Source organism: Mustela putorius, unplaced genomic scaffold (assembly GCF_011764305.1).
Source record: "Mustela putorius furo isolate JIRA1106 unplaced genomic scaffold, ASM1176430v1.1 tig00000698_pilon_pilon_pilon, whole genome shotgun sequence".
NCBI classification, from domain to species: domain Eukaryota; kingdom Metazoa; phylum Chordata; class Mammalia; order Carnivora; family Mustelidae; genus Mustela; species Mustela putorius.
Window position 1 is genome coordinate 3,142,451 of NW_025421449.1, and position 24,373 is coordinate 3,166,823.

General features: G+C 56.0%; 2 protein-coding genes across 8 annotated transcripts in view; one reads left to right on the top strand and one right to left on the bottom strand.

Moving 5' to 3' along the window:
- On the bottom strand, positions 1–22,899 carry VSIR (V-set immunoregulatory receptor). Its single transcript, XM_004769494.3, has 7 exons — positions 22,572–22,899; positions 11,898–12,323; positions 11,194–11,250; positions 5,264–5,371; positions 2,084–2,111; positions 619–815; positions 1–432 (listed from the first exon to the last, which is right to left on the bottom strand). Exons 1-7 carry the CDS (start codon positions 22,651–22,653, stop codon positions 395–397), a joined length of 936 nt encoding a protein of 311 aa, XP_004769551.1. The 5' UTR covers positions 22,654–22,899; the 3' UTR covers positions 1–394.
- CDH23 (cadherin related 23) overlaps positions 1–24,373 on the top strand; it is a 350,388-nt gene that overhangs the window by 286,750 nt on the left and 39,265 nt on the right. The window contains exon 1 of one of the 7 annotated variants that reach the window (XM_045083461.1): positions 17,268–17,311. The exons of the other annotated variants lie outside the window; for them this stretch is intronic. The gene's annotated coding sequence lies outside the window, so the exon portion shown is untranslated. Of the gene's footprint in view, positions 1–17,267; positions 17,312–24,373 lie in introns of those variants that run through there. 7 annotated transcript variants of the gene reach the window in all.

Here is a 24,373-nt window from a genome sequence, read left to right on the forward strand (position 1 = left end):
CCAGTGCCCATCTTGTCCCATGAGGGCTGTCTGGTCACAAAGTTCATGTCCCAGGGATAGAAGCTGCCATAGGCTGGAAACTCTTGAACTTCTCAGATGTAAGCCATTTGGCATTTGTAGCTGGTAAAGTTCAGGTCTCTGGGGTGGGGTCCCAGCACCCCACCATCTTTTGAGACAGGGGCTGAGCCATCCAACCCCTTCTCCCTTCTGCCCTGTAGCACCCAGAGGAGTTGAGGGTTTGGCCATCAGAGGTATCTCAGAGAGTCTGGGCTCAGGTCAGGAGGGAGGAAACCAGGACCAGCGTCAAGGCTAAGGGACCACTCAAGAAGGTCGGCTCTGCCTCAGATGCACCTGCCCCAGGCCCAGCCACAGTTGCCCGCCGGCCCCAGTTGGTCTAGATGGCCTCAGAGTTTGGGGAGTCAGGCACGGGTTCTGCAAACGAAAGGAGAAGTAGAATGAATGGGGAGCTTCTCGATCCTTCACCCCCTAAGCCCACACGGGGAGGCTGTAAGGCCTCACAAGGGGAGTGAGGCTGCTGCCCTGCAGGCAGGCCATGGGGAGGTCATGACCTTGCAGGCTGTTGTGCCCTGCAGGGGTGGGTTGTTGGACTACACTTACCGAGGGTTGGGAAGAAGACATCCCCAGGGCCTGGTGGAGACAGAGGAGTGCCTGGCTCGGAGAGTAGGTGCCGCCCGGACTCTGAAGGCTGCCGCTGAGCCATGTAGGACAGTGGAGACCTGGCTTTGGCCTCTGGCATGGTCTGGGAGGATGGGGAGGCCTCAAAGCCAGGATTTTCGAGTCCTTGCGTGTTGCCGCTAGGAAAGGAGAGCTGGCTCAGTCCGTTGCGCTGCCCAGGTTTGGGCCTCTGCCCTCCTGCCTGCCCGACTCCTCTGCTTCCCTCCCCGCCCCTGCCTTCACAGCCCAGATCTCTGTACCCTCTTCCCGCAGGAAGGGAGGAGCCAGGGTCAGAGAGAAAAGGGCATGGCTTACACCCATCTCCCCTGAGCTCAAGGCAGCGTCCTATTCATTACTTGGCCGTCCGCCCTGGGTGCAGCCGGGAAGCCTGGGGTCAGAGACATGCTCAGGACACCAGATTTGGGAACCTGTGACGGGTTTCTCTTTGGTCAATAGAGATGACGGCATTAGGGTTGAATGCTTATAGTATGGTGTGGGGAGCAGGGTTCTCCCTCTTCCTGCTTGGCAGCGGGACTACCTCGCCACCAACTCTGAGATCCTGGCAGGATCACTGGTAGGATCTCCTTCGACCTGTCTAGAAAATCATCTCTTTCAAACACCTAGAGGCACTCTGGGTTTGCTGGTAGAAGTAACTGGACCAAGTTCCCGAGTGGGGCTCATGCCTGAGGATACCGCCCCCAGCCTTGCCAGCCTCCATGGCCGCTTCCTGCACCGAGCACACCAACACACATTCTCCCAGCGACCATGGGCCCTGCCCGCTGCCCCACTAGGAGCCCCTGGCCAGCCTCTGCCCTGGTGGCCTGTGGCAGCCTAATGGCTTTCTCCTTGGAGTGCTCTGCAGGGAGGTCATCCCCCTTTGGGGGGTGTGCCATTCCCCCTTTGCATGTTTCAGTGTCTGTCCCCAGTTTAGCTGCTTCCTCCTCCTCCCCCAGCCTGGTCAGCTGACGCTGGGCCTGAAGGAAGGTGCCGGGCTCATCCCAGCAGTGTTAGAGCTCAGCCTACTGGGTGGGGGGCAGTGGCAAGGAGAGCACAGATGTGTAGGCCTCAGTGGCAGATGGCAGACCCTTCGCTAAGCAGTTGTGCCATGGAGGGCTGCACAGGAGCCTTCTGCACAGCTCTCCTCCTTGACAGCTGACCCAGGGCCTGGGGAGGACCCGGAAGGCCTCGTCTGTGTTCTGAGCCCTGTCCTAGGACAAGTTATCAGCAGGGTGAGCGGGGAAAGGAACCTGGTGAAGAGGAGTCCAGTCCAGGCAAAGAGTGACCCCCCCACCCCCACATTAAGTCCAGTTATGGTCTGAGTGTAGACCATGCCCAACAGAGCCGCAGGCCCGGGAAGAGACAGGGAGAGAGAGAGCTTGCCAGACTTGAAGATCTCCAGGGGCCTTACCTGTCCATCCGCACCAGCTCCTGGGCACCTGGGAACATACAGACAGAGAAGCTAGTCACAAAGGAGAGGCTTCCCTAGACAGCATCCCTGTCCCCGCTGCCAGATGCCCTTCGAGGAACAGGAGCATGGCCAGGCTGGACCACGCTCAGCCCTGGATCCGCCTTCTGCTGGTTCAGGAGGCCCACATGGCAGTGTTTGCCCTGCACGCAAGGCCTTGGTGAGCCTTGTGTTAACTGGTGATAAATGAAACTCGGGCTGCATTTCATAAGTATAGGAGACGACGCTTGTCACCAGGAGGCCAAAGGCAACCAATGCTTTCTCCTATGGCTTCATTAGGTGTTACGAGACCTTTGATTTAAGTATCAGGTAAAGGCCTCACTCCTGAATTTGCTATTTCCTATTTGGATACTTGCCACACTCTGGTCTGTCGCCATAACTTACTGAGCAGGAGGGCCATGAACTTAGTCCCTAACTGGAGTCCCTAACTGGAACTTTCTGACCCGTCCTCCACATTACCTAGAGGGTGGATGTAGCAGTGACAGCTCTCAGGGGAGCCATAGGGGCCTGAGACCCCCTGACTTCTCAGCCATTCCGCCACTTTCTGATGCTCCTCCAAGGTGCTGCCGCTCTGTCCCACTCCCAGGATTCCCCACCCCCAAACAGGCCCCCAACCAGAAGCCGTGGCCCTACTTCCCTCTTCCTTGCGGCTCCTTGTACACTTCTCATTTGCAAGAGCTCCACGACGGTCACTGTGGGGAAACGTGGGCGGGAGGGGCACACACGGAACGCACGGGAAGTTGCACAAAGGTTCCTAAAATCTCTGCTCTTGCAAGGAATCATGGCTACCGTTTAGCAGGCGGCTCTGTGCATCGGGCTTTGGGCAGGTGCCCAGCGTTCCCTGGGCTCATTCTCTCCACCCATTGAGGGGGTGGGTTTCTGGACCCACTTGAGAGCTAGGAAACTCAATCTCCATCTGAAACCGGGTTGGTTTCCACACCGATCAGCCTCTGCAGGAGGCTGCCTGCCTCAGTGCTCCCAGCCCTTTCTCTCTTCCTCCCTGTGTATGCTCTCAGAGCCAGCGCCCTGCCTGCAGCCACCGACACACACTCCCTGTCCCCTCCCTCCCTGCACTGCCCCATCTGGGCGCTTAGCCTCCCTCCTGCAGCCAAACTCCTGGTGTTTCAGAGTGACTTCTGTTCCCATAATTCCAGCAGCAGCACTTCTCACAAGACTAGATGAGAAAAGGACCCATATCTCCCCTCCCTCTCCATTTTGCATGTGGTTTCTCTTTTCTCTTCCATCATCTCTTGGGTCTGTCTCGAAGACTCTGATCCTATAACTCATTTTTTCTTTCTTTCTTTTTTTTTTTTTTTTTTTTTTTTTTGGAAAGGGGTGAGCCAACTGGCCTCCAAAATACTTTTTTTTTTTCCGATTATTTATTTATTTATTTATTTTACAGAGAGAGAGAGAGATCATAAGTAGGCCGAGAGGCAGGCAGAGAGAGAGGGGGGAGGAAGCAGGCTCCCCGCCAAGCAGAGAGCCCGATTTGGGGCTCGATCCCAGGACCCCAGGATCACGACCTGAGCGGAAGGTAGAGAGGCCTTAACCCACTGAGACATCCAGGTGCCCCCAAAATACTTTTATTAGAAGATAAATTATTGACACCTTCTTGTTACTGCATATATTTAATTTAATTTGGGGATAAGGAGCTGTAAGCAGTTGCACGTCACAGAATCAGGGTCCGTTTAGTTTCAGAGGATGCGTGCAGCACTGGGAGCTCTTTACTGGGAGCTGAGTGTACCTCAGCTCGTGTACCAGCTGAGTGTACCTACCTCATCCCTTCCTCACCTGCGTGAAAACACTGCACAGATGAACACGAGCTCATGGCTGCTCCACAGTGATGACTCTCCCTGCTTGAGCCCCTGGGTTCTTCTTTCTGCTCCAAGCCCTTGACCCCCCCACATCCCCAACCTCAGGTATTTCTGGCAGTAGGCTATGGCGGGTTTTGTGAAAGGAGTGTGGATGTCCTGAGAGTAAGGGAAAGGTGACCACAGCCACTGAGTGAGCCACTGTGGGGGCTCCAGGTTGGGCCCCCAGGAGAGAGGGCAGTGCAGGTGTTACAGTCCAGCCAGAGGAAATTGGGTGTGAGCCAAAAGCCACCTGCCAAAAGAGCAGCTCTCTCTCTACTACCTTCTGCAACCGGCCAGAGGGGAAGAGGCAGGAGAGGTGACGCAAGGGCCAGAGCAGAGGCCTCCCTACCCTCCTGCTCCTGGAGGACTCAGGCTAGCCCAGGTTCAAGGGTGGGGTCAGAGGAAGGGCAAGGGCCACTGTACCACAAAGGAGGATGAAACGGTATTTGTGGCCATGACCTGAAGCCTGGCTCCGCCGCTGACTCACTGTGAGGGTCCCTTGGTGAGTTACTGAACCTCTCTGTGCCTCAATTTACTCAGTTGTCAAGGAGGAACAATTGGAGGACCAAGTTGTCGCATCGTTAGGAGAGAAGGCATATAACATCCTTGGCACGGGACCTAGCACGGCATCCTTCCCAGGCAGGGGTTGTGGCCAGGATATTCATGCCAGTGAGCATTCTGATGATCTGGTGGGATTATACTCCTGGGGAAGAGCCTGAGTGGAGAGCTCTGGGCTTAAGTCCTAGCGCTGCCACCTATGTACTTCAAGAACACTCGGTTAATGATTTAACCCCACTAGTAAGCTCAGGTTTCTCAGCTCCATGAGGAAATAACTGAATTAAGTGATCTCCAGGATCCCTTCCAGTTCTGGTCATCCAAAGGTCGTTTTTGTCCCAGCAGTTACAATGCCGGTTACAAAACAAGCCTACCCCTACCTTAAAGCAGATCCGCAAAGGATCTCGGGGGACAGCAATTTTATAAACCAGTTTGAACCACTCTGTGTGACTATTCATTCAGTCAATAGACATTTACTGAGTGCCAAGCCAGGACCACTTGAGGCTGGTGGGCACTCAGGCCCCCCAAATGGCACACGTGGGTCCCCTCCTCTCTCCACCATTCTCCTTGCAGGGACTCAAGCAGCTTCCATCTCTGGAACAGAGAGGAAATGTGCCTGCCTCTTGCCTTTGCTGATCCCAGGGGCCGGGCTGCGGGCTGGGGGGCATCGCTTGCACTCTCACCACCCCCCAGCCAGGCAGGCGGGGATACTCACGGCGGTTGGAGGCCACCTGCCTTTGCCTGTAGACCAGGAGCAGGATGAGGGGAAGGCAGAGGATGCCCACGATGCAGGCGCCGGTAGCCAGGGCAGCAGCTGTGATGCCTGTGAGGGGAAAGAGAGCCACAGTGAGACTCCATTTTCTCCATTTCTCCTGAGGGGAGACTGAAGCCCAGGGAGGAAAGTTCCAGGCAGCAGGGGGACCCAGCTTTACCCAGGCACTGCAGCCAGACCCTTAGTGACCTGCAGAGGCAGAGAAGGCCTAGGGATCCCCTTTCAAAAAGAGCCCCATGCCGCCTGCCCACATGGGCCCAGGGCACACAGAGAAGAGGCCAGGTGCTTAGAGCAAAGGCAGCTCTGGGAAAGAGAGGGCGGGGTCTTCATCCCAGGCAGGCCCCTGGGGACAGCTCAGCTGCCCTGGGCCACAGGTTGTTTCCTGGAAAGGGAAAGCAAGTCCTTCACAGACCCTGTGTCCTGACATTCAAGGTCAGAAGGAACCCAAGTGGTGAAAAACGTTTGGAAATACATAGCTGTGATGGTTGCACCACACGGTGAGAATTAATGGCACACTTAACAGTGGTTGAAATGCTAATCTTATGTTATATACATTGTAACAATAAGGAGAAAAAAAACATCAAAATGAACAAAAGCCCTACTCATCCCAAGAGACCCCTTAGCTCTGGACACAGCTTTTGGAAGTGATCTCACACACATACAAGTCACCAGGGGAGATGCGGGTGAGAACTAGAAAAATGTGAATCCTTACCAAGCGTTTTAAAATTTTAGACTTTCTAAATTAATATATATATATATTTTATATATATGTGTGTGTGTGTATATATATATATATATATATATATATATATATATACATACGTGTGTGTGTGTGTGTGTGTATACATATATGTTAAAATATATTTAAGAGTTTTCTCCTGGGGCACCTGGGTGGCTCAGTCATTAAAGCGTCTGCCTTAGGTTCAGGTCATGGTCTCAGGGTCCTGGGATTGAGCCCTACATTGAGCTCTCTGCTCAGCAGGAGGCCTGCTTCTCCCTCTCCCACTCTCCCTGCTTGTGTTCCCTCTCTCGCTGTCTCTCCTCCTCCTGCTGCTCCTCCTCCCCCGGGACCCCCTGCAGAGGCAGTCCCTGTCCACACTTTCCTTGCCTGCGGCCCAGATTTGTTCCCTGCGTACACAGCAAATGGCTGCTTTTCATGACAATCGCTTTGCCCACTTAGCATGTCCCATTGCCCACGGACAGCTCTGGATGGCACAGAGCTCTACCTCATTCTGCCTTGCACCTTGTCGCCGGGCTCACCCCAGAATTTATGGAAACAGTCCCCCACTGGTAGACATGCAGATTGCTTTGATTTCTCCCCGTAACTAATAACGTAGCCGCAGACTCCTCGCATGTGTGTCATTGCTCTCTTGGGAAAGTACCACCCCCCCATGCAAACTCCCAGCGGGGAAAGTGCTAAGCCAAAGAGTACATGCGTTTTCCTCCAGGCTGTCTAATCGCCCTCCATGGTACCATCCCACCAACAGCATGGAAGGCTTCATTTGTTTCAGCCTGTCTGCTGACGCCAGGAGTTTAGCTGGGAACAGACGTGCCCTCGGAACCACAACCAGCGTAAATGCATTTCCTTCCCGATTTCAGCTCTTCCCAAAATACAAAATATGGGCTGGGATACCTTGTCACAGCGTCAAGGGAAGCTTGGGGAAGGTGGAAGGGTTGTGATCCCAGTGTTGCCTTTGCACTATTTATTTGGGAATAAAGGCTGTTTTTATCTCATTGTATTGCTAAACACCATGATGGTGTAAATAAGCTTTCCGGGGGTTTGTTCATACCACGGAAGAGAACAAACTGTTTACGGGCACTTTAGACCTACCCACTGGTACAGGAAAAGTTGCTGTGCTAATTACAAAGCAAGTTCAAGTCCACATTAAAGCAGGTTCCCTGCACATCTCAGCAAGGCTGCGGTTTGACGTGGAGTAGTGAAAGTAGACACATTCTGTAATTCAGACATTCAAGGATTTCTAACTCCCTGTCATAGGACCTTCTGGTGGGCACTGAGAAGGGGGTTGCAAAGTGCTCTACTTTAGTCGTCAGAGCAGGGCTCCAGACTGCTACTAAGCCATGTTCAGTGGGGTTAGATGCTACTCACTGGGGATCCCTGTCCCCACTCCAGGCCTGACTCCTGTCCCCAGGCAGAGATCCCCCTCTGTGGGCCCTCCAGGGGATCAGGATCTGGTTTCCTTACAATCTGGGTTGAGAGTTGAGGTTAGGACAGGGAGACAGGAGTCTGGGGACAGTTTTGTGGGTCCACCTGCCCTAGAAGCTATGGGCTCTTCTGCAGAGCCCAGCCTCGCCCCAGCTCCCCACCCCCTCCTACAAGCATGGGGGAGGAGAGGGTGAGGGGTCCTGCTTGATAGCCTTCCAGAGCCAGGCTCACTGGGAAGGTGACCAGGCACTGGCAGAGAGCTGCCAGACCAGCCCTGAGAACGGTGCGAGGCCCTTACACAGCAGGCTGGAGGGGAGTTCTGCCCAACCCTACCCTGCTGCGCAGTGCACCCTTGTCTAGAGCCTGCATGTACCCTGTAGGTGAGTATGTAGGTAGGTGGGTAGGTAGGTAGGCAAGAGAGGGGAGGAGGGAGTTTTTTCAGGCTGCCTGGTTCCCCCAGGAGGGGGTTGGATGAAAGCAAACCAAACATTCTGCTGTGTAGAGCGACAAGGAGGTTGCTTGGCAGGAGGTAGCCTGCTCAGGCCCCTTCCCTGGGCTCAGTGAAAAAACCACAGCCCCTCAACAATCGGGGGCTCCTTGGAGACCAACTTCCTCAGCCTCTCTCCCCTCCTCCTCCAACGTCAGACTGACTTGGGCTTTCAGATGATTTCCTAGCCCAGCTCCCCTCTTACTTCCCAAAGAGACCATTAGGAGACAGGGCTGCAGGGAGAACAGAAAATCCCTGAGCCGCTTAGCTGGAAGCATCATCAGCCAACCAGGCACCAGGGCTAGGGTACCTGTGGGGCACCTGTCTTTGTGCGAGCAGGGACTGGGGTCTTTCCAAAGGTCAGCAGCACTGAGGGCAATACCCAGCAGCCCGCCCTGAGGCCCACTAAGCACAGGGGTACTGGGCAAATGTTTCCAAATAATTAGACAACAGATGTGTGCCCACTGTCTATTGTCATGTACTTGCCATCCCCTCATGGCCCACATGGTACATAATTTCTTTCTTTCTTTTTTTTTGAGGCAGGGAGGCAACATTTTTTTAAATTGAGGGTTTCTATAAAATCTGGAATATATAATATATATAATATATTATATTATGTATACATAATATAATATATAATATAAAATCTATCTGACCTTGCTGGGAAATGGAGAGGCTGTGGCAGCCCCGGCCCCCCTCAAGCATGCAGCAATTGGAACTGCACTTACAGGCTGGCAGCTGGCTGCTCACCACGGTCCCCACCCTCCCCAGGTCCCTGGCTTCGGGGACACTGGAGTTTTTGATCCCATATTCAGCCTCTTGGGTAACACGGATTGCCTCCCTGTTAGTGGGGAAGGGACACACATGCTCCCATTTCTCAGCAGACCCATGATACCAGGAGAATGGAAGTACTGCCCCCAAACCCCCACACCCTACCCAAAAGGATAACTGGGTTCCTCTTCCTCAGACACCATGTCTACCTTAGTGACAAGACTCCACCACAGCTAGAGTCTTCAGACCTCCAGAACCAAGAGTCTGGAAAGGGACTGGGCCTCCAGAGGTCACCAGCAAAGTCATCACCCTGCCCTCAACAGTTCTGATAGAAGTAGGGCGCCTGGGTGGCTCAGTGGATTGAGCCGCTGCCTTCGGCTCGGGTCGTGATCTCGGTGTCCTGGGATCGAGCCCCGCATCGGGCTCTTTGCTCGGCGGGAGCCTGCTTCTCTCTCTCTCTCTGCCTGACTCTCTGCCTACTTGTGATTTCTCTCTCTGTCAAATAAATAATAAATGAAATCTTTAAAAAAAAAAAAAAGAAGTAAACACACCCCTTTGGCCCTTGGGGAACTAGGTCACTGTGGACAGTAGCTCAGGGAAGTAGGGGCCAGAGTGAGGCTGTGCATCCCTGGAGGGGAAGGCAAATGTCAACATCTAAGAGTACAGGTGTCCAGCAAAGGAAACTTGACCTACTCTTGACAATCAAGTTCAAAGTTCTGCTTCAGCCTTGGGTTCTTACCAGCCAGAATTCCAGGCTTTCCCGGTTGACTTCTGTTTCCTTAATTCCAGCAGCTACTTCTCTAGAGTCTTAATTAGGAAAAGTGAATCAAATCTCTGCTCCCTCTATTTTGTACCTTGTTTCTTCATTGTCCCCACTGGCATCTCTAATGTCTGTCCCCAGGACTTAAATTCGTAAAACTAATTTTCAGAAAATCGGTGTTGAGAGGGGAAGGCAGCCCAGCACCTGGGCTTTGTGACTGAGAACTGGGTGCTCTGGCTGAGAGACTGGGAACAGTCCCCGTACCTGTCTGCGCCTCAGTTTCCCCACCAGTGAAATGTGTGCAGTGGCAGAGGGGACAGTCTGTAAGGGAGCTCTGGGAGCTCCTGGAAGAAGAAGGGGGACTGGAGGGTTGCTCAGAGTGGAAGGAGCAATGGGGAAGTAAATACTCATGGGCTCCCTCCAGGTGAAGCTCGGCCCCCGCGGCCGTCCACCCTCACCAGGGAGCTGCCTGGGGAGGAAGTGAAGACAGCGGTGGCCTGGTGCTGAGGCGACACATCAGGTTTGCGGTGCACAGGAACAGGGGCTTGAACCAGAGTTCCTTAGTTCCATGTGGGTCTGGCTCAGATGGAAATGTGTGTTCTAATTTTATCCCTGGCTAAGCTGTTTGTTGGTTAAAGCAAGAGTGGTTGGAGGAGAAAGTCATCACAACCTTTGAGCTGGGCTTTGCTGGGGCTGAAGTTCTAGCTGCCCTCAGTCTTTGTGCATGACCTTTGTGCATGGCAGGGGGGGAAGGTCTGCACTCTTGTATCTCCAGGGGCTGGGCCGGGGCTGGTCCACATTAGATGCCTTGTAGATACTGATGGATAGAAGGCTCTGGAAGCCAAGACACTCTCCTCTCCAAAGAATGGAGACGTCTCCCCTTTGCCTGCTGCCTCCAAGTTGCTGGGCATTCTGCCCTGGCCTCTGAGTGCCCAGACATCCCTCCAAGCAGTGGCCTGCCTTCTTCCACAGGATGCCTCCCGGGGCCGGAACCAGGGGGCTGACTGCCTCCCATCCACTGCCCTCTGTGTTCCTCAAGCTGGGAAGAAGGTGAAGTGAGCACATCCCAGCTGTGTGAATTTGGGCAAGTTACGTTCCCTCTCTGGGCTTCTTGTCCATGTATGGAAAGGGAAGGTGGTGCTGCCTGCTTCAGAGGGCTCTAATCAGACTCCATGGGGATACCAGTACTTGTAAAGACTGAGCACGGCGCCTGGCATGTCGGAAGAGCTCTAGGAAAGGTAGTTCTGTTCCCCTCCCTCAGTCTCTCTGTCCTCTCTCCCCTGTGCACAGAACAAGGAAGTCTTAACAAGCCAAGAGGACCCCCTACACACACAGCCTTCTATGGGGCGGAACGCAGGTGGGCAAGAGCAGCGTCCCCTGAAAACAGCTGTGGCACTCGGCACATGTCCTGGAGGGCACTTGGCCAGAGACCACTGTCAGGGCACCCACCCCCACCCCCAAGAGCCGGCTTCCCTGGGCTTTGAGCCTTGGAAGGGGAGTGGGCTTCTGGGAAGTTCAGCCCAATGGCTCTGGGGAAGGAGGCAGTGAAAGGGAGGGGCAATAGCAGGAAAGGAAGAACAGGGGTGCCATGAGCTTGGGGTGATGAGGTCAGAGTTCTGAGTGGGGCCTGGGTCCAAGAGGAGGGCAGAGAAGAACAGAGAACCCAAAGGGCCAAAAGGGCAGTCCCTTACTTTCACTCTCCCTGGGCGATGGTGGGTACGCGATGCACTGCGTCGATGCTGCTTTGTCTGTGGGAGCAAAGAGAAGGGGCGTTAGGTGGGCCTGAGGTCAGGAGGGCCTGTCACAGCCAGCACACGCACACACAGAGACACATTTTCTCACCACACGGCTGGGTGTGCCCAGCTCACTCTCATATCCCGGTGTGTGGATACCTGCGGGCACCCGGCCCGTTGCCTCACATGCTCTCACCTGGGGACACACACACACACACACACACACACACACACACACACAGAGTCACTCCCCAACAAGTGTTCATCGGCTCACACCCCAGGTCACATGTCATGGCCACCGTCTTGTCCTGAGCGGTACCTCCCATCCTAGGTTGGTACCTTCTCTTACCAGACAGAACCATGCACACCCCCCTCTCTGTCACACCCCACCAACCAGAGAGGCTTACACGCAGCCCCATACCCCATGACCACCTCTTCTCACCATATACATCCCTAGAGTGTCCATGTCACCCTTCTGGAACCACACCCCCCTCCTGACACAGAATCACACATGGTCACACCACCTGGTCCCTAGCAGCCCAGCCCCGGAGTAGCATTGTCACCTCGGCTCACTTTCCAGCCCAGGCCTAGCGCGCCATCCCAATGGTCACAGCCCCCGCCCCCCACAACCGGCCCTGGCAGTCCCGTAGAAGAGCCCTCACCTGTCTGCACCACCAGCTCCATGGCGCCGTGGACCCTGTGCTCCGAGTGGCGGTGTCTGACCTCCACCACCAGGCAGCAGTAGAGGCCGCTGTCCGTGAGGGTCAGGTTGTATATGGTGATAGAGAAGTTGCCGTGGTGGTCGGAGACCGACTCCAGCCCATGGCGCTGGGCCAGGTCCTGGCTGGCGTTGGCCTGGTGGGCGCTGTGGTGAAGGTGGAGGTCCTGGAACGTGAGGTTGCGGATGGGCCGGCGCTCTGAGCACACCTGCACTTCGCCCCGTGAGCTGCGGTACCACGTCTTGTAATAGGTCACGTCATGCCCTTTGGCCATGGGACCCGCGATCCTGCAGGTGAGGCTGACATTCTGCCCCTCAGAGCACATGTACAGGGAATATGGCGTGGCCACCTTGAAGGCTGCCGCCGGACCTGTTCAGAGAGACAAGAGACGGTCTCCTGCCTGCACCAGAACCACTCCCAGTTCCCCCTGAGTGAGGAGGAACCTTGGCCTGGGGCTCCAAAGATGTGGGTTCCCCAGCGACGGGCCCCAGGCCAGTCAGCTGACCTCCCTGGGCCTCAGCTTCTTCCTTAGCTCCTGACCCTGACTCCATCGCGGGCTGTGTGGGAGGAGGAGCTTCTCCAGGTGAGGGACTCCCCTGTCCTCGGGGAAGCTGCATGAGGTGCAAGACAGGCTCTGGGCAGGCAGTGGACTGGGCCCAGCCAGCGTGTCTATCTCCCCACACCACCGCCACTGGCACTGCGGCTCTGCCCGTGACCAGCCGCAGACAGCTCCTACCTCCACGCCCCATGAGGTCTGGTGGGAAGCAGGACGAGGAGCGTGAAGGCTATTTGGGAAGAGTAGCTCTTTGCCCTCGACCACCCTTCTGGGGCCATTAGCACTTTGGGCCCTACCTTCTCCTGGGGCTGGCCAGGTCTTCCCACCCCCTCATCAGGGAGCAGTATTGGAGCATCTTCTGTGTGCAGGGCCTGGGCCAGGGGCTACATCTCACCCAGATGCTGAGCGCATGGCCTCCCCTTGGGAGCTGAGGGCCTTGCCACATTGACAAAGCAGGCCTTCCTGACAAAGTAAACCACAGGCTAAAGGGCAGACTGGTGCCAGCCTACAGGGTACTTGGAGGAGGGAAGACTTAGCCATCCTGGGGACGGTTAGGAGACTTCTCGAAGGAGCAAGTGTCTTTGGGGTTGATGGATAGAGAGGATTTCAGCAAGTAGAGGGGGTGCCCTGGGCCAGGTGGCGAGGAGGCGGGAAAACCCAAGGTGTCTCGGGGCTGGGGCGAGATCAATCAAGAGAGGTCACCTCATCTGTGTACCCGCTGCCATCCAGTCTTCTTAGAGATATTTCCTGGTTCATTTTGTCTCCAATAGGCAAATGAAGCCATCCCCTGGTCCTCTTTATCCTACCCCAGTCCCCCAGCACTTAACCATGCTGATCCCCCCCAAGCGATGACCCTTAAAAAGAGGATGCTGGGGCTAGAGTCCCGGCTCCTATCTAGCTGTGGGAGCCCCCCTTCCTCACATGCGCAATGAGAAAAATATTGACACAGTGCATGGCTGTGAGAGGACAGAGTGATGGAAAGCTGAAAACACAGGACGTATGTTCTAATGCCCTTTATAGACACAGGGAGGATCACTATGGTTATTATACATTAGTGGTATTTTAATTTTAATTGGCATTTCAGAGGCTGTCGTAAGTCAGGGAAGGAGTTTGGAAATGCGTGCAGAATCCAAACCAGCACGTCTCTTCCATGACCACTGTATGAATCAAGATAATGCCACTTCCTCCTGCCCACACCCCCTTCCCTGCCTTTAGAGGCTCCCTGCCTGGGAACCTCCAGCAGAGCTAAAAGCTTTGCCCAGTCCAGAAGAAAGCAGCCTGGTGTAGCTTCAGAACTGGACAAGCCTGCGTTGGAGTCCAATAGCTGGGAGTCCTTTAAACTCTGAGGCTCAGACTCTCCCCGTCAAACAGAAATGAAAACATCTTCCTGCCAGAGTTGAGGCAAGGATTACAAATGCTTTACATGAAGTGCTCGTAAATTGCTTTGCTAGTACTTGGTGCTGGCTTCAGGGAAGCTAGACAGCTCTCCCATCCATCTGGGCAAGTCCAGAAACATTTCCTTGGAGTGAAAATAGTTCTGCAGAACGGAATGAAGAAGCCAACTCCAAACTCTTTCCCACTAAGGTGTGAATGATTTAACAACAGCTTGGGATCCTATTCTGGAGGGCTTGCATATTCAAAGCAGAGTATGGGGGGTTAGCAAAATCATGGCCCCAAAGAATATATCTGCAAGGTGGTGTTTTAGGCCCCTAGAAAGTAAGGAAGATACACGCGTGCGCACGCGCGCGCGCACACACACACACACACACACACACACACAGATCCTTCCATTCACTCCACCCACATGTGAGAGGGAGTTAAATCTGAGAGCCCCAGATCTACGGAAAATCTTTGCCAAGCTAAGCAGATATTTCACAACTTGCTGGCAAGATGCTGGTCTCTGTTTCAGGCAGAAATGTAGAGGCCCAAAAGGGGAAAGGGATTTTCCTAAAGTGCCACAGAGGGAGGGTCTGTTTGGACTCAGAACCTGGAGCCTGGGGGGCTTCAGGTAAAGCCAGATCTAGTTAGAACTAGAAGAAGAAGAAAGTGCAGGTATCCTGTGCTATGCCAACTCCCTTAGGGGCATGTTTAGCAACCCCTATAAGATCAGCATTGTTTTCATTCCTTTTCCACTGAGGAGAAAATGTGAGGCACAGAGATGCTCAATAATTCAGTGAAAATCACAGTAAGTGACTCGGATTCCCCCTCACAGGCCTTGGTGGCAACTGTGGCCACAGAACTATGTGTACCAGTAAATGAAAGGCATAGTAGACAGGGAAAGGACCCTCACAGGCACCCCCAGGAAGACCGAAAACCTGCCCAGAGAGCAAGGTCAAAGAGCTGTCTGCCTTGTGCTCCCCTCTTCCCCAACAGGCCCCAGCCAGTGGCAGCTCCCACCAGCACCTCTCTCAACTCGTGCCCCATCTTCCCTATTCCCAACCCCACATCCTCCCCCAGAGAACCCAAGGCCGGAGCCAGAGCCAGAGCCAGCAGCATGTACTGCGATCACACACACCTTGGGGGCTGGGGGAAAGTGCTGGCTCAGTAGAGGCCCCGGGCCATGTCTGAGATGGCTGCAGGGGGACAGGCAGAGCCAGGGTGGAAGCAGAAGCAGGAAGTGGAGCACAGAGCTGAGCCAGGTGGGGCTGGGGGCTGCGGAGTGGACAGAGGTGTAGATGGGGCTAGCTTATGGCTGGGGCGGATCAGGTGGGGGCAAGCAGCACCCCGGCCTCCGGTGGGACCCCAGCCCTGGGGCTGCCAGCAGGGCCTCGGCTCCAGCCCTCAGGATCCAAGCAAGGGGTGGGTGAGCACAAAAGTGCCTGGACAGCACTGGGGAGAGATTTTCAGCCCTAGAGGTCATTTCCTTGAAAACCCAGGGTGGGACACAGAATTGCGGAGAAGAGCAAGGGGCGGGAGGCATGGAGAGGGGAGCATTGCTCAATCCCCAACACCCAACACACCCCAGAGGACCTCTTCCCTTTTTAGAAAAAGGAGAAGCTTGCAGTGGGATTCAGGTTTGGGGGATGGGGGACAGCATTCGATTTCACAAAAGGGCCCGACAGCAGTGAACCAAGGGTTCCCAAGGTCTTGTCTTGGTCAGGGGTTCAGAGACGGCGGGGGTCATCCCCTTATGGTGTCTAAGACTCAAGCCAGGTCAAAACCTAGGACAGCCTGCCCTTGGGAGTGTGCCCAAAGGCACAGAGTTGGGGAAAATAATGCCCGTCCCCCATTCTGTCCGCAACTGCACGGGCACACGTGTTACTGGGGTATTTATATCGCACAGCTGGATTTATAATTATTTGGCAGGAGGATGTTGTTTATTGTCAGGAGCAGATCCTTTTGGACACCTGGGTCATTGTCAGAGATTGGGGAGAGAGGCTGGGGAGGAAAGTCCTCAGCTCCAGGGCGGCCGAGAACATGTGAGACAGGAAAATGACCCTGGGCCTGGGCCTGGGCCTGAGCCCAGTCACTGCGCAGCTCTTGGAGCCCAGCTGTCACTGGGTAAGGAGGCAGAGGAAGATTGCTAGGAACCTGGAAAATTCCAGGTCTCAGGATAAAAACCTTGGTCTTACAGATCCCTGGGCCCCTATCCCCACTTAGCCACATCCTTGCTGTGTGCCCTTGGGCAGGTCCTACCCTTCTCTCTGGCACCTTCTCCTCATCTCAAGAGACTCCCCATGTTCCTAGGCCTTTCCAGTTCTGAGAGCCTGGGGCAGGAGGAAGGGGCTATGTTTCCTTAGGGCAGAGGAAGGGAGCAAGAAATGGGCCACTTACATGTTAGGACTTACTTGCTGAGCGTTTTATACTCCTCTCACTAAACATCCCCTGAAGTAGGAATTATCATCCCCGTTTTATTTATTTCTTTATTTTATTATTCTTTTAAAAAGATTTTACTTATTTACTTGACAGAGTAAGTGAGAGAGAGAGACAGAGAGCAAGCACAAACACAGGGAATGGCAGGCACGGGGGGGTGGGGGGAGGAACCGGCTGCCTCCTGAACAAGGACCCTGGTTCAGGGCTCAATCCCAGGACCCTGGGATCATAACCTGAGCCAAAGGCAGATGCTTAACCGACTGAGCCACCCAGGTGCCCATTTAAAAGATGAGGAAGCAGACCCAGAAGTCAAACAACCTCACCAAGACCACCCAAGCCTATGTGGCTGAGCTGAAACCCACAGCTTGGACAGGCTAGCACTGCAGGAAGGAAGAGCCCCCGCCCCCCACCCCACAACTCCTGCAGCGGGTGGGGCTGACACCTGTCAGAGAGTGAACTGACCCCAGGCTGACTGCAGCTTCCAGGCAGTCTTCCTGGCTCTGCCTGGGATCTAAACCGAAAACACCATGCCATCATTCCACAAATAAGTACCAAGGTCCTACCATGAGCCAAGCCCAGGGCAGAGAGGCCACCCCTGAGGGATGGCCGCGCAGAATCTAGTCTCGCTCCTGCCACTTCCCAGCGGTGGGACCCTCAGCCAAAGGCGGGCTCAGGCCCTTGTAGAAGCTTCTGTTCCGGCAGGCACAGTGGAGAGAGGCTCCTGGCTGGCTCCGTCTCGGGGTGCTATTTTTCATGACTTCAACTCTTCCCCCCCAGCAGGCACCTCGCGAAACCCTGTGGGTGTGCACGGGATGGGTGTGTGTGTGGGTGTGGAGAGGCCTGTGTATTTTCCCTGACTGGGCACGAGTTTAGCCCACGGTTGCCAAGGCGACGCCCCAGCCTTTGGAGGTGGGGCCCCAGCTTGATTAGTCGGGTCTGGGAGGCCGCACCCAAACAGCAGAACTCTGTCCAGCTGCTGCTAGTGCTTGTAAGTAAACATCCCACAGTCCCCAGCCCTCTGCTGTTGCTGGCCCGGCGTGAGCCGCAAAAGGCCAGGACCTCACCCTCCCAATGAGTGCCAAACAGGCGTGGAACTGGTCTCCAGCTCCCGGCCAGGCCCTGTCCCCCAGCGGGGGTCTGTGGAGGGTGTAGGGAAAGGCTTGGTTCTGTCTTTCGCAAGCAGCAGAGCACAGAGGGAAACAGAGTCCAGGAGCAATCAGGACCGAGTCTGCCAGTGCCGAGTTCCAGGAAGTGACCCCCGGTGCGAGGGGCGGAGCCGGCAGGTCACCGCCTGGGGTCTGTGGTCGGCAAGGACAAAGGGCATCTCAGATGTGTTTATTGATACCTGCCCCCGCAGGAAGTATCCATTCACATCGGACCAGGGAGTCTGGGAAGGGGAAGCCAGGCTCTATTGGAGGAAGCGGGGCTTCCAGCACCTTGGGAAAGCATCCGCGCATCCGGGGCTGGAGGCTGGAGGCCCGCACGCCTCTCTGGAGAGGACCTGGGCAGCTGGCCAGATGCCCCGCCAATGGATGCTTCTCTGGGTGCCTCCTTCCCAGACTCGCCCAGGCCTGTGTGCAGCCCAGAATACCAGCTCCAGCCAGCTTCCCCCAAGCATCTGGGCCTGTGAGGACTTCCTAAGGTCCAGGTCCCAGTCTCTGGGCCCTGCCCTCGGTGCAGGCAGCCCGTAGCCACTGACACAGTAGAGGTAGCCTGGGACGGACCAGAGGGCCCATGTCCTTCCTGCAGAGGAAAGCTGGCCTGGCCAGTGAGGGCTCAGCTTGCTGTAAGCTCTCTCCCTCTTTCCCTCCCCGCAACTACCCCTACCCCCATCCCGCTCCCCCCACCCCCTGGCCTTTGGTTATTGGGATAACTAGTGGGCCCCACCATAAGAGAGGACCCAGCTGGAGCTACCGTATTTACTTGGACACTGTATTTACTTGAGGAAGGCAACAGGGGTTGGGAGAACTGGGGGCTGGAAGCGGCTCAGAGAGGCCCTCTGACCCTGGCTTGACCTTTTAAGAAGGAGACCACTGCTCTCTTTCTTTTCCCCAGGGGCAGCTGACCTGTCCCCTGCCACCAGCTATTGCTTTCCACAGTGGTGGGTTGGCTCCTGCAGTGGTGGGGGAGGAGCCGATGGCGACTCTAACATAATTTTACTTTTAGTTTTATGGCATTAAATGCCATAGAATCACAACGAGAAAGGTTATCCCCTCCTCCCTTCTCCACTGCCTTTTTTTTTTTTTTTTTTAACAAAGGACAGCAGGTTTCAGGCTCAGAGCCTTCCCCAGGCTATAGTTTCCAGCTAGAACTGAATACCCTTATTTGGTTTTCTTGTTGTGTACTTGCATGATTTGGGTCTATTTATGGCAATGATACTGGCTTTCCATTGGTGGCAGTGGGAGAAAGTTTCCTTTTAAAATCTATTTACTTGGGGCGCCTGGGTGGCTCAGTGGGTTAAAGCCTCTGCCTTCGGCTCAGGTCATGATCCCAGGGTCCTGGAATCAAGCTCTCTGCTCGGCAGGGGGCCTGTTTCCCCGAAACTAAACTAAACTAAACTAAAATCTACTTAAGTAAAAGAAAAAGTCCATTTGAAGGGAAAAACAAGTACATATGATAGGCAGATGCTGCTGCCCATGTCCCAAAGGTAAGGAGCAGAAGGCCGAAGCTCAGGGGGCACTGTCTCAGAGCTGCCCTTCCGAAGGGGGCAGTCAGGCTCCCTGACATCCCATCGCCCAGGCTGCCGGTGGCTCAGAGGGAATGTGTGTTCAGGGTCCCACAGGGAGTGAAGAGCTTCTGCTGTTCAACCCCAGGTGCCCAGGGGAAAGAGCATCCCAGGCAGAACAGTTAAAGGACGGGGTATGCTCAGGCCCGAGCACAGAAAGTTCATTACCGCATGACGCAGGTACCTAACCGCCACGGCCTTTCCCTCTGGGAACGGGCGGCCGGAGCAACCCTGCGAAATGTAAAGATCCCAGTTAGACGGGCCAACCCTGAGCTGGGCTTGCCTTGAAGTTGCCAAGTCTCCCATCTCTGGGGAACTGAAGAGAATCTACAGGCGCCTCCATGGACATTTCACACTTTAAGTGCCTGTAGGTCCTGGCGGGACCTCCAGGATTCTTGGAGTCCAGTCCTAGGGAAACCAGTCCTGCCTTCCCACACCCTGGGCTCTCCAGCCAGCGGGGAACTTAGATGGAGAGCCAATGGCAGGTGGCTGCAGAAAGCCAAGCAACAGCTTAAACACCCCATGTCATCCACCAGGGGCCAGGCATGGTGCTCAGGCTGTGCGCTGACTCTTCCTCGCAGCCTGCGGAGGGAGGGGCCATCATCATCCCCATTGATGAAGTGATGAAGGAACTTGCTCAGAGAGGCTGAGTGACAGCCCACAGCTGTAAATGGCCATCTTGGGATTTGAACCTAGATCCCACTGACTCCCGAGACCAGACTGTGGGGCTCACAACCCCAGGTCCCTTGCTTCACCATTCCCATTATAGGCTGCCATCACGGAGGCTTTGGGCCTGCCAGTGCTGCTGCTAAGGGGACCCGAGGGTCCCTCAGAAAGCTGCGCTGCCAATCCCTGGGTGCCCCAGTGAAGGCAGGCTGCTCCTAGATGAGTAGCAGGCCCACACCTGGGGGCCTTAAGCTCACTATGTGGGGTTTAGTTGGTGCTGGTTGAAGTCAACTGCAAATGGGCCCCGAGGAGCCCTTCCTTCCTTCCTTCCCTTGATCTGCTGGAGCCTAAGACCCATATGTGGCCTATAGGGACACAGGGCTATATAGGGATAGGTGGCCTCTTTCAGCTTTCCAAAACTGACCCTCCCACCCGAGCCACCTGTTCCAGGGAGCTCAGGCCCTGGCAGGGAACCTTTATCCAGCTTGCGGGGGGAAACAGACCAACCCAGCCGGGCAAGTACTGGGCTGGAATTGCTGGGCATCCCTGGCATTGGGTCGTTGCCCCCTCATGCCCATGGGCCAGCCTCAAGGGCCACCCCAGGGGTTCTGGACAGAAGATAGTGGATTTCCTAAGAGCTGACCTTTGCTGTGTCAGAGGCTTGCGCCATTGGGTTACCCAACAAGGCCCTGCAGTGTGTTTACCATGAAGGGGAAGATGGGGTCTCCCCTCCCTAGCCTCAGTGCCCCTCTATCCACTAGTCCCAGAGTCCGGGCCTCCCAGGTCAGCCTATAAGGCCATGGTAAGGACAAGAACTTTCTCCTAGGAGTGCATATAGGGGGAGAAGAGTCTGCCACCCTTGGGGTCTCCAGGTGCTTCCCTCCACCATCTCACCCTGAGCTAAGCCCAGGAAAGGGGGATCCTGAGTACCTGCTCACCACCTCCGTGCTCCTTGGTGCTGACCCAGGCTCAGGAGCTTAGAAAACACCCGCACCAGCCATCTCATCCCACCCTCCCAGACATGAAGGCTTTGACCCTGAGCAATCCCGCCCAAGGCAACCCTGCCCCTCCGCAGGCCAGCGAGTAAGTCTTTCCAAGTCACAGGTCAATCCTCCTGACCGTGCCTGCGACCAGGCTTCCCGTCTGTTAGCCCCTCATTACACACTGTCCTGGGTAGTGTGAATGTCCATTCGCGTGCCCGTATGACAGTTAAGAATATTGAGTCCCAGAGTAGTTCAAAGCTGAAAGACCCCCTTCAGTGGAAACCTACTTCGAGCTCTTGAACTGGGCCTGAAGCTGTCCCTTTGGAGTGCCAAGCTGTCTGGGTAGCCGAGACCTCTAGGGGACGTCCTCTGGCTAAGTAGATGATACGGGGTGAGGGCTGTGACCCTCTCTGCTACCCGCTACTCTGCAAGAAGGCCCCCTACACCTTAGTTCTCCTAAACTGGGGCTGCTGAACAGAAGGCAGCCTGGCCAGGGGAGGGTAGGGGAAGGGGCAAGCGAGCAGAAGGGCCTCTCGGGCTCACTTGAGAAGAAAGGGGCAAGCAAGGCAGGTGCTCTGTGGTGGGAACGGTGCTGGCCTTCCTGCCTGCCACCATCCCCTGCCCCTTCTGGAAGCCATGTCCTGCCATGAAGCATGGCCTTGGTGCCAAGACGGACTCCCCCATCCTGGGAGAATCCAGGCCAGGGCTAGGCAGCTCCGTGTGTGGGGTGCAGGCTCCCTCCTCCTTATCAGAGGCCAGACTCCCAGCACTGAGATAACACGCTGCCTGCAGGCACCCGGTTTGTTTCTGAGGTATATTCCAGGTTCTCTCAACTCCCTCCTTTTGCTCCTGCCCTGTGCTCCCCATCCTTTCTTCTTCTGACCCGCCCACTGGGTCCTTGTGCCAACCTTCCCCCTGCCTCCCTGACTCCTCTCATGATTCAAGCTTTCCCTGGGCTCTCCCCACAATGTTTGGTTCACAGGCTGCCTGCTGGCCCCCTCTTCCCTTGAAATACAGCTGCTCCAGCGTTGTGCACGCAAGAACCAGGGGCCAGGCTATGGACATCCCTACCTCTGCCCTCCGCCCGCCTCCCCACCCTGCTCTGGTGCCCCCGTGTCCTAGCCAGGATTCCCACTTGGGGTTGTGACAGTCTGGGCTTTGGGAGGAAAAAGTGGCACCTCCCTGGTTTTAGGGCCTCTGAGCATGAGCTGAGGAAACCGAGACCAGAAGGATGCCATAAGTAATCCCGGAACCCAGATGGGGCTCATGGCCAAGCCAGGAAAGTGGCCCACAGTCTCTCTAGGACTCCACACCGGTCCCTGAGCTGCAGCCTTGCTAGGATGTCAGGAATCAGCTGACCACTCAACTCCCAGCAACCAGACCCTCAGGATAAGGACCAGATGGGCGCCCACATCTGGGAACGGACCCATGCCCCCCAAGGTTCAACCAGGAGTGTCGCCAGGGAGCAGGACACAGAGTATCACACCTCCTGCACCCAGTGAGATCCTGGAGCCCTGAGGCAGGACGGGCAGGGAGATGCCACAGGTGTCAGAAGCCTGTAGGGTGCACAAGAAACTGCTGGGGCTGTCCCCACCGTGGCCACCTCCCATCCTGCAGGAGCTAGTCCTGCGCGGGGCTCTCTGTGCACAGAAGGGTTGGCAGGCAGCAGCTCGGGCAGCTGTCAGAACATGCAGATGTGCCACCGCCCAGCCAAGGCACTTGGCAGACAGCCGCTGGCCCCTGCAAGTCGGTCCCAGCAAGTAGGAGACAGGGCAGGCAGAGGGGGGCGTCCCGCTCCCCCTCCGCCCCCCTCCCTAGCCGTGTTGTCCCAGTGCTCCTCCCCAGCGCCCGGGTAGGACTCCTGCCGACCTTACCTCGGGAGGCAGCCAGGAAGAGAGCAAGAAGCACAGGCCCGCAGCGCGGGCCGCTGGCCTCCGGGACCAGGGGGACGCCCATATCACTGCCGGGCGGCGTCTGGAGCCCCGGGGCCCGGAGTGGGACCGCGGGCTTGAAGGGGGAGCGCCTGGGGCTCCGGGAGCGGCGGCACACAGCTGGCCGGAAAAGCTCCGGCTGAGTGAGTGCAGAGTGAGGGCCCGGGTGCCGGAGCCGCGGCTCCAGGGCCCACCCCCCTCTCCCACAGCGCCCCCGGGGGGCCGTGGGGGGAACTGCCTCACCGAGAGCCTGTGGGTGGGGCTTCCCGCTGACTCACAGGGCGCCTGGCCCTCTAGGTGGAGGCGACAGCCCAAGCGTTCCTGTCAACCCCGCCTCCTTGCTACTCCCTCCCGCGCCCCTCTGGAGAGGATTAGTACAGCCCTGCCGCCTGAAGAGGGTATTGCTTCTAACTTAGCGGCTACACAAGCAACGTAGGTTGTGTCTGCATCCACTCGCCTTTGAGTTGTCTGGGTGCAAGCCCCTGTCCCCAACATCCTCTAGCCCAGAGCAGGGCCTGGTAGGTACGAGGCACTCCCGGCGGTGGAATGAGTGAGTGAATGAATGAAATCTAACTTTTGTAAAGGGCCAGGCAGGTTGGAGCCCTCTTGACAGTAGATCTCAGAACCTGCAAAACCCTTGTGTGTGCACCTGTGTGTGCACATGCATGCGCACGCGCGCGCGCACACACACACACACACACACACACACACGGGGCACAGTTGCAGGGATACACACCAGGGGTGGCCCATCCCTACAGACGCATGCGTGTATGCATCTGGTAGGTATCCCATAGGAAATCCTTAGGGCCCCTCCCCAGCTAGGCTCCAGCACCACTCCACTTTGCACCCTCTCTAGGTCCCTGTGCCCTGGGTGTCCACAGGACAGTCATGTACCCCTCCCCAGTCCTCTACTCATGCACCCCCATCCCGCACTGTTGCCGCTGATGGCGTCTCCCACCTCCCCCCTCCCTCAGGGCTCAACTCAAGTCCTTCCCCTTCACCAAGGGTCCTGAGCTTCCCCAGCTTCTCCAGGCCTCGCTGTTCACACTCTCTTCTGCTTTCTCACTCAAGTTGCCAACCGGCTGACCTGCACCTGGGCATACCTGCCCACCTGAGCTAGACTGTGACCTCTGGGGGACCAGAGCCTCTGCCTGAGGTTTCTGAATCCCTGGCACAAAAGTGGGCGCAGAGAAGGTGTTGTGCGCTTTTATCTGAATGGACAAACTGGTAAGTGAGAAGTGGCTTCCTAAATGGAGTGGGGGTGGCAGTGGCTAGGGCCAGGGGTCAGGGGAAGTAGGGGCACAGCCATTGTACCATTGACCCCAGCCTTGCGGAAGCTTCAAGGGGCTTTGCTGGCCCACTAGAGGTCTTGAGTTGATGTGACCCCAGGCTGAAGGACAGAGGCCAGCCAGAGTCCATCTGGGTTGAGAATCAGGGTGGAGGAAATGAGAGGAAGCCAGGAATTCTGGGTGCGCCATGGGTGATTTCATCCTAGTCAGAAACTCGGGACGCTCTCAGTCCTCACTCTGGGACCGGGAAGCCCGTACAGAGGAAAGGTGGGTGTCGTGCTTTTATTACAAGAGGACGTTGACCCGGACCGAGTCCCCCTGAGATGGGCCAGAGACTGTCAGGATATAACTGGGTCCTTCATCATGATCCTGACCTTGTGACCCCACTTTGGAAAACAGCCCAGGGGCTTTTCTTCTGGCAGAGTGTGAGCTCTTCTGCCCAGAGGATCCTGGGCC

Excerpts from the sequence above, each read along its gene's own strand:
- VSIR (XM_004769494.3), bottom strand. The coding sequence starts at position 22,653 with ATGGGCGTCCCCCTGGTCCCGGAGGCCAGCGGCCCGCGCTGCGGGCCT. Across the intron at positions 12,324-22,571 it reads CTTCCTGGCTGCCTCCCGAG|GTCCGGCGGCAGCCTTCAAG; the intron begins GTAAGGTCGGCA and ends CTCTCTGAACAG. Across the intron at positions 816-2,083 it reads GAGCTGGTGCGGATGGACAG|CGGCAACACGCAAGGACTCG; the intron begins GTAAGGCCCCTG and ends CTCCTTTCCTAG.